This window comes from Egretta garzetta, unplaced genomic scaffold, assembly GCF_000687185.1.
Source record: "Egretta garzetta isolate BGI_Z169 unplaced genomic scaffold, ASM68718v1 scaffold64, whole genome shotgun sequence".
NCBI classification, from domain to species: domain Eukaryota; kingdom Metazoa; phylum Chordata; class Aves; order Pelecaniformes; family Ardeidae; genus Egretta; species Egretta garzetta.
This window is the reverse complement of record NW_009259596.1, coordinates 4,312,798-4,322,279: the sequence shown is the minus strand read 5'-3', so window position 1 is coordinate 4,322,279 and position 9,482 is coordinate 4,312,798. Positions and strand designations below refer to the sequence as shown.

The 9,482-nt window shown below is 41.5% G+C and overlaps 1 protein-coding gene across 1 annotated transcript in view; it reads right to left on the bottom strand.

Moving 5' to 3' along the window:
* Nucleotides 1-2,740, bottom strand: part of PLXNB2 (plexin B2) — a 117,983-nt gene extending 115,243 nt beyond the window's left edge. Inside the window, exon 1 of the mRNA XM_009638163.2 lies at nucleotides 2,668-2,740. Within this exon, the coding sequence (XP_009636458.2) occupies nucleotides 2,668-2,669 (2 nt within the window). The 5' untranslated portion in view covers nucleotides 2,670-2,740. The remainder of the gene's footprint in view (nucleotides 1-2,667) is intronic.
* Nucleotides 2,741-9,482: the final 6,742 nt, after the last annotated feature.

Here is a 9,482-nt window from a genome sequence, read left to right as displayed (position 1 = left end):
CCCCACCTTGCTCTGCCCATCTCCTCTCTCCTCTTCACCAGGAGAAGAAACACAGCAAGTCAACATTTCACTGGATTCCTCCAGCATCCCAGCTTTGGCTTTCAGCTCTATGGAAAGTCAGTCCAGAAATTTGTTGGAAGAGAATGAGGAAGAGTTTATTCCACTTTCTGGCTTTACAGGTAACCAAAGCCAAAATCTTACCAGCTATCCTACCAAACCATTACAGTGTATTCAAACGCAAGTTTCAGATTTACTTTTCAATTTTGTCTAAACCAAACTTTTAAAATAAGTATCTCTGGATGTGCTACACATCAAACTGGCTGATTGTAAGAGGAGGTGCTGGATTTCATAGTTCCAGGGCTCTACCTCCAGTTTGTGAGTGACTGCAGGTAAAGCCACTGCTCCCCTCGGTTCCCATTAAGTGCTTTGTTCCCTCTCTCAGGCTCTGATGACTTTTTATATGAGAATGTCTTCATGGTCCCTTCTGTGATACAAAACCAAAAGTAGACACGAAAAGGTATTTTCTCCTCTCCACATAAACTTGTTAATTTGGTGTTACTGCAGAAATCCCAGCCAAGGTGAGGCCAATAATTTTTGAAAATTATTCAATTTTAGAAAGATAAATCTGTAATTTTAATATCAGATAGCTGCAACAGCCAGATCAAGAAGAATGTTTCCATTTGGGAGCTCAGTCTACACATGCACAAAATTAAAATATCAGAAAAATAACATCTATTGGAGATAACATTAATTTTTACATCGAGGACACAGTGCTAGCATCCATCTCTCCATGGGGATGTGTGTATTCCTCTGCCAGTTTCATGACCAGCTAATAATCACGTTGTCAATAGTCTACTACCCAACTTCCTGAAATACAGCTCTACTTCATCTCTTTCATTTGTTTTCACATACATACATATAGGAAAAGACATTTTAACTGGGCAGGTATCTTTTACAATTCAACCCATACTCAAATGGTGCTCTCCTGCTAAACAGACACCAAAAAAACCTACAACCAACCCCCAAATATTCTTCGTATTTCACAGAAAATGGGAACTGAAGGTCACAGTACCTATTCCCAAGTTTCCCAGGAGAAACAGCTGAAGATCGAGTTGATGAGAATAACGTGAAAGTAACTCAAGAAAACCTTTTACATGTCCAAACTCGTCACACACAGATGGAATTGTTCAAGAAGTGCCACTGGCCTGAACATGGTCACTTGAGAGGTACTTTTAGGACCCTGAAGCAACTGAAGTGACTGGTCCCAGTAAATGCCTTCAAATTTTGTTTTGTTTTGTTCAATACACACCAGAAGGTTTTAAGGATTTGGTTTTATATCTTCTAAGCCTATATAGGTTTCAAACTGGGCCAGATACCAGTAATGTAGAGAGTCAATGCACAGCCTAGTCTGTGAATCGTTAGCTTAGGTACAATGTTGTCAAATCTGAGGATCTTCATTTCAAGCAAGCCTGTATCAATAGACAACTCTACATAAGCCAGACAGCATTTTGCAGTGTTCCTGCAGTATCTCACTGTTTCCGTACTATTGGTCAGTTGGCAATTTTAGAAAACAAGTTTATAAAAGCCCAAAGGCTAAAATTAAAACTATCCCAGCTTGTTAGATATTTAAGACAGGATCACCGTCCTATTTGACATCTAAGTCAAGAATTCTGTACTTTATCCAGCATTTGGAAAGGCTTAGTTGACTGCTTCCAAACTCATCAGGCAGGCTCTGGGAAATGGAAGGTGAGATCGTGGGAAAAATGTAATATGAAAAAATGCTGGAACGCATCCGTGGCAGCTAAAAGTTCATGACTATCGCTACCCTGCACACCAGAGCCACTCAAAGCCTCCTGGGGTATGGCTTGCAGAGATATGGCTTTGCTTCACACACAAATATATATGTACGTATACGCATGTGCATGCACACAGTTAGGGAGTTCACATTATTATGAAATACAGCTAGGGAAAGCAATTACTTTAAGAAAAATAATGGGGTATTCACCAGCAAAGTAACAGTTTCAAAAGGGTCTAGAAAATGAACCAAAGCTCTTATTGTTAGAGAACTATTGACTCCAGGTTTGAAAAAGTGACCTCAAGTGAGCAATGATGCACTTAGCCTGGAACTTGCAGCCGCTGTATTTCACTCTAAATTGAATTGCCAATCCACAGGGCAATCTTCTTCTACTATAAACTCACATCTTTGGGGCAAGTATACAGAAAAATACTGTATACTGGCTGCATTATTCCAAGTTAGACTAAATTCCTCTGGAAATGGAAAATATGTCCACATTACAGAATTTAAGGGTCCCCATGGTATTTGTAGAGGGGCAGTGGTTTTTTTTTTTTCTCCCTTTTAAGGGCACTTAGTGACAACTTCATGTTGACATTTTTCCTGTGAACAGTTCATAAGCACACAAATAACTAATACCACGTGGCCCCATTAAAAACATTCAGGTATGTATAGCCTACAGGCCCATACTGAAACCCACGCAACAGGCATATTATACCTCACACACACATGCACAACGCTCAGATCTAGCGTTCTTGCCATACTAAAAGTGGTCTATATGGTAAATTACGCTGCCAATTTAGCATGATTTATAATATCACCAGTGTCAATGGTTTGCAAACATAAATAATTGAGGAATGCTGTGAAATACTTACATTCACTTTTCCACTAGTCTTCTTCACTACAGTCAAGTTATTTTCCAGGACAGCGTTTAATCTTCTTACTAAATAAAAGAAGACAGCAATTAAAAATATATTCATATGCATTAAGTGATGCTCAACCACCTTAAATTTATGAACTTTAAAATACAGTGTCCCATAAACTTGTAATTTGTTTATATACAGTCAGTTTTATTACATTTTAAACACAACTTTAGCACACCATAACTTTCAATCCCGAGGCTAAACGGGGCAATGTTCTGTATTTCAATAGCTGCTCGGATAATAAATCAGATGGACAGTTGCTCACAGATGTACAACTAATTACTGAAGAACTGAGAGCTCAACTGATGTATTACCAGAAAGAATGCCTGGCATTACAGATGGGGTATTGTATGATTTGGCACTCCTCTAGCTAGAGCTTGAACATGCTCTTATCAATGGCAGTACTCAGCACCTCCCACGATCAAACATTTAAGAATGGAAGAGAAACAGTGTCTGTCCCTCTAGGGAAGGATGAAGTGCCATCTGATATACCTTGACATCACTGTGTATGCCAAAAACTGATGAAAAAGGGTTCATATAGATTGTTCAACATGAATGTGGAGATGACAACTGTCTTCGAAAAAAATATCCCAGTCAATAGACATAGAGAGTGCTAAAGGCCCCAACCTGTTTCTTACACACAGTTATTTCTCAGTTACTTTTCAGCAAAGCATGCGATGCCCACTCAAACAGTTTGCAGTGAATGCCAATGCACGTGCTAAAAGATCACCGCATGGCAGTTCCCAGGGGAGAGAGACCCGAACACCTGGCAAAATCCACCACCTTTTCTCCAAAGCCATCCCATCTGAACCTGACTTTGAGACTTGTGTAACACTGGCTCCCTGGGGAGGCAAGACACAAACATCAGCAGGGCTTTTGCTTTCCCTTCGTGTTCCTTGAGGCTGCACGGTACTAAACCAAGTTTATTTTGTTAATGTTCGATAGGATTTAATTTCTTGTTTGCATTCCCCATATCTAGTTGCTGTGGTAACATGTTCTTTAGGACTACATACATTCATCGCTTCCCAGGGAAAAGCTGTTTGAGGGAATTTGCACCCTCACTGGATGGAGAATGAATATGGATACTTGGCAAAATCATGAGATGAGGGACATGGGAGAAGAGTGGGGTGAGATATTTAGACCACAGCTGCATGATACGGCCTAACTAGAGAGTGTAGGCTTGGATTGGGACTGAGGGAAGTTGTAGGAGGGGAGTGTAAGTAAAGCAGCCAACCCAAGAGACAGACAGACAAAAATTTTAGACTTTAGGACCAAGGGAAAGGGCAGATTTGTTTTTATGTCTTACTGACAAAGGGAAAAACAGATCTGGTGCAACTTAAACATACAAAGGAAAAGGAAATACAGAAGTAAAAGGAAGTGCAAATGGATGTGAAAGATCATGATACTGTCAACAACAGCCAAAAAGGAAGGAGGTGGAGGCAGTCAGCAAGGAAACAAGGCTTCATCCCGCTGAGGAGTTCCCTTTATACACCCATTTTGCCCCTCTCCTTTAAAGCATTTTTGCAAGCATGGCTGAACGGTGATTTAGGCGCATCTTGCACAGTTGGTTCACATCTCAACTTTGCAGATGCAACAACTGAAGTATGTGGAAATTAGTATTTGGCTGAGCCTGGAAAATGAATTGAAAGCTGTCAGCCCTGACTGTTGTGTCCAGCCAGTTATACCCCCAGTAATAAAGGTATGTCCCCTGCTAATAACAACAGAAATGTATTTATTGGGAAAACAGGTTCAGCCGTAACCCAGGAACTGGCAGAGAGTCATCGGACTACATATATGGCAGTTCCCACATTGGTACGCCCAGGCATTTTAGTCTGTAGTTAGTAATCAGCTGTGCCAGAGAATGATGCTACTGAACTGTACTCAGTTTTCTGTGTTATTAAATAGGAAGCCTTCTTCATAAGAGGCTTGGGACACGAGCCAGAAATCTCGCTCACTGTCTCCCTATTTATTCAGACTGAGTCATCAGATTTTCCAGGTTTCTCCACTCAAATGGCACGCTGCTTTGGCTAGGTTTAGATGGACACAGGTGGTACCATCTGCTGCAAGGCTTCCTGGTTTTGTTTGGTTTTGTTTTTTCCTTTTACCTCCTGCTCGTAGCACAACAGCTCTTTTTCAGTATCTTACACTGGAACACCACGAGGAACCAATCCTGATGGTATGGGTTTGGCCAGCTGGCCAGTCAAAATGGACTGCTTGAACTATAGGAACTACAATACACATCGCTAACATGGGTCCTCTGACAGCTGGAGGCTCTTGTAGACTGACCTGGAGTTAAAAGGACTTAGATGACACAGGGGACTTGTTCTTTAAAGCTGACAGAAACCATGAGCACAAACAGAGCAAGCAGGTAGGGGGATGCTCACACAAGCTAACTTCAGCCTAACAAGATTGACCTTCCTGCTTCTTCTCTCTCCACTGGCTTGACAGAGAGGGTCCTGCCATGGATCACCTTCTGGAGGAGAAATCAATCTTCCCCGAGCAGCTTTTCGGAGAAGACTCCCTCTCCCCTCCATAACCCGCAGAGGACAGCAGGGGAGATTACTGCCATTAGACTACATGTAGCACTTACCCTGTCCCACCCCAATCTGAATGCGCTTAACTGCCCCCACCTTTCATATGACACAATTTCTGCCTTTCAAATCAAAATACTCCTTTAGGATGAAAGGATGAAGACCACCATGGTCATGTCATGTAGTTAAGACCATCAGGATAGGTCAATAACCCATCAGAGATAGGACAACAGTAAACAAACTCTCCATCCTGCAGACACCCTCTCCCTTGTCAGGCAGCTGTGCCTCTGTATTTAGGGTGAATGCCTCAGAAGGTGATACACTCAGGCTGATTGGTTGTGTCCAAGTGCAAAATCCTGCAAGTGGATAACGTGCTGCCCTGGCACTGCGGCTGCCAGGGAGATCGTGGCTTCCGAAAACTGCAAGGAACAAAGCGTTGCACTCGTCCTATGGTGCCTAAAGCTGACACTGCTAAGTATGGGTAAGAACATAGTGAGTGGTTCTTTAAAATTTTGTTTGCTTCTAGGGCTAAAAAAAGATCATAAACCACATTTCTTTGAGGGAGGCTTTTGTTTGTTTGTTAGAAAGGGCAGGCACTGGGTCAGGGATAGAGAGTTGTACTATCCGGTTCCCAGACACAGACCTTATTCCCCGGAGCCTTCAGCTATATGTAACATATGGAGCAGACACTTTTCATATAGGCTTTTATACGCCCATGGAACTTTGATCCGGCTGTTGAGCTAACAAGCACGGTGCACTCGATAGGACGGAGCACATAGGATAGCACTACATACTGCTTTTTTGAGCTTAATTTTGAAAACGGATCTTCACATTTCAGTGCTGGGAAGGCTACGTTACAACACTGAGATCATGTCCATATGGAAACAGGATATAGAATTTACTATTAAAAACTTCAGGGTGATATCAAATGTCAGCTTAAAGACTCTAAACATTGCAGTGTATTTGCATCTCTAATTAACCCTGTATCACACTACTACACTCCAATATCCGGCCAATGCTGTGTCTTCTCTCACCTCCAGCTCTCCAACTTATGTCGTGCTTTGTCATCTCCATTCTGCCCTCTCAACCTCCTTGACCTCAGGGACACCCACTCCACTTTCTAGCACATGAACTCCAGAGTTTTATTACTGACTTCCTTTTGGTTTCTTCCACTTGGCTACCTCGGGCTTTGCATCCTCGTTGTCTTGAAGCTGCTCAACAAAGCTCTATCTTGAACACACTTGATACTGCTTAAACTCTTTTGGGGTTTTTTTGCAAGTCAATCCTGCACCCTTTTGACTGCATTTTTATGCACTATGAAAAGACCTTGACCAACTTGGTGCAAAAATTAACAGAACATTAGAATAAGAATGGAAATGTTTAATATTGCTGAATACACCTCAAACGAACAACTGCTTTCACTCAGCCCTTTCATTTTGCTCTTCCTGTAGTTTGTGGTGGAAAAAGAAAAAATAATTAAAAAAAAAAAAAAAAAAAGGAAAAAACCACACATGCTGGAGTTTTCTTTTCTTAAAATTTAAAACTCTCAGACCAAAATCTAAGTTTTACAGATACACTACAAGAACAAAGACCAGCACAACCCCAAACTGAAACCAAATAATCTGTGCTCCATTACCCTTTCTGAATAACCTTCACTTTAGTCTAGGGAGACTAAATACCTTATCTCTTTATAGACTTTTCCAGAGAGATTTCTTAACTACAGAATTAAACACACTAACCACAAAACACTTCTTTCTCTGCTGTCCCTTCTGACCGATCTAGAAATCATACCTGCTCTTTCAACAGTATTTCACTGCAAAGATCAAACAGTGAGAATGCTACCCCGTGAACTGCCAACATCTTGCATATTAGGGCAAGAATTGAAGCAAGCATCAGTGGAGGAGTAGTGAGTAGGACTTTTTCCAGGCTCCTCAGACCATCATTTATCCAACCTTACAACTGACATTGGACAAAACTGTTCCCTGCCTTGTCACTCATGTAAGGTAACAGGGCTCCTCTCTGACCAGCAAGGTGCTGACCCAGCACTGAAAGCTGATGCATACTTGTCAAGCTGCCTGGCCACTCGACATAAGGATTTAATCCAATGCAAAGCACCAGAGAAGCAATGGCAATTTTGCAAAACCAATTTGAGAAACTCTTAAAACTCATTTCCTTGTCTTCCAACACCATGTTTAGCTTGGTAACTTTAGAAGAGTAAGAATACCAAGAAATCACATCTGTAAGTTCTAAGCTTTTGCAGAAAAAGCTATTTTAGAAAGATCCTCAACTATGAGGCATAAACATGATGCCTGATAGTGAGCTGTAATACAAAGAATTTTACTGGCACACACTTGGGATGAGCAGGGTAACAGGTGGCTTTTTTGGTTACAAATTATCACCATTATCCTAAACTCACACCATAAAAGCCATGCTACACAGTAATGTTAATTATTAGTTACCTGTGAATGCTAAAATAGCAAATAGGAGACTTTTAGCACAGTAATGGCTATACTTTTTTTTTTTTTTTCAATGAAAATGAAACTTCACAAATCAGATGTAAAAATGAACTCCAGGTTGTCTTTAGTTTAAAGTCACCTGCAGTGACCCTTGCTAGACTGTGCAACAAGCTCAACACCATACGCAAGTCAGCAGAGAATTCTTCTACATGTTAGGTGAACCAATACACATCACAGATATCTCCATATACTTGTATTTTTATCTCCAACTTAAGTTCCAGGGAGTTAAGGTGATAAATTCAAATTCATAAACAGTGCAGTCTATGCCCATGACTTTTCAAATGCCATTTGGCAAATTGTTTCAAAACGAATGCTGTGAGAAGTGACTCATATCACGGTCCAGGAGGTATACACATGCCGGCGTTGGTGTCACATCAAACCTGACATTTTCTCTATATGCAGCACAGCCAAAGGAAGATGGTAGGCTTCTCCAGAAGGCAATGGAGACTGGGTTTCTTTCTCTTACTGTTGGCTAGAGAGGCATCCCAGTTGTTCATGTTAGGAGTCTGATTTGTTAAAGTGCATACCTTCATTATGTAATGGAATAACATCATCTTAATTTTGTGCCCTCTGGCTAAAACAGATTCAGAAATTAGTGAAAAACTCATTAATGTCTTTACTCTGATATACTCTGCATAAACAGAGACAGTAAAGAACCTCTCTTCAGTAGCTTAGCAGGGTCTTTTCAGTCCTTTCAGACCATGCGCAGACTTTCAACAGCCATCTTACTAGCCCTTTCATCAAGCACTTTGCTTTCTCCAAATCTGTCAGGAGACCAGAGTGGACATCCCAGGAAGTTGCCAAGGCAGATCTTTCATTTCTAACTCACATGGCTTCCTGAGTAATAAAGGCTGCCTGCAAGCAGGAGCCCAATCTCTGACTATTAAGTAAACACTTGCCGCTTATATTCTAACTGAAGGTTAATCATCAAGTAGTTTACAAAACACGTGCTACTTTGGAGACCAAAGGTGAAACCCTACGGTCGCTGAAGCGAGAGCTTCCAAAAGGCCAGAATTGCTGTCCTGAACGCGCCTGTGTGCGTTAATGCGTTCACACAGGAAAAGGAGCAACCAACACACCCTTATGCAAAGCCAGAAGCTGTCACACTTCCACTTCGATGAGCCTGTGTATTTAACCAGCCTTGCTCGGTTAACATACATTTCTATGTATCTACCTTTGAAGAGCACACCATGCTTAAGGTCCCAAAGAGACAAGCCTTTATTGTCCAATGGGCAGAACATAAAATAAACTCAATCACTCTTCATGCTTACTGTTACTCTCTTAACTGGCTTTAGACAGCACTTTTTCAGCATGTGAGGACACCGCATTTTTCTGACGGCAAACGGGGCCAATGTCAGCCACCGTGACACACTGCCTCCATGCAGGGGGCCTATTTGTGCAACCCAGTGGTCTCTCAGCAATGCAAGATGCTCTCCATGAGCATCACCTAGCACAGGTGACAGCAGAGACCACCACTACACAGCAGAACAAAGTTTTCTCTTAGCTCTCCAGGAATTCAACATAATACTGGTACAGCCAAATTTTTAAATTACCCGAAGGTCAAAATTACTCAGAGCTCACGAGTTCAGTTTTCCCTTCACTTTCTTATTCCTCCAAAGCCCTAAAATGAAATTGCTGTTTCCCTCTGTTCTCAGTTCTCAGATAATCCTTTTTTTTTTTTTTCCTCCTTTGGCTTCTGAGGGCCAGGGAAGAGAAGTGG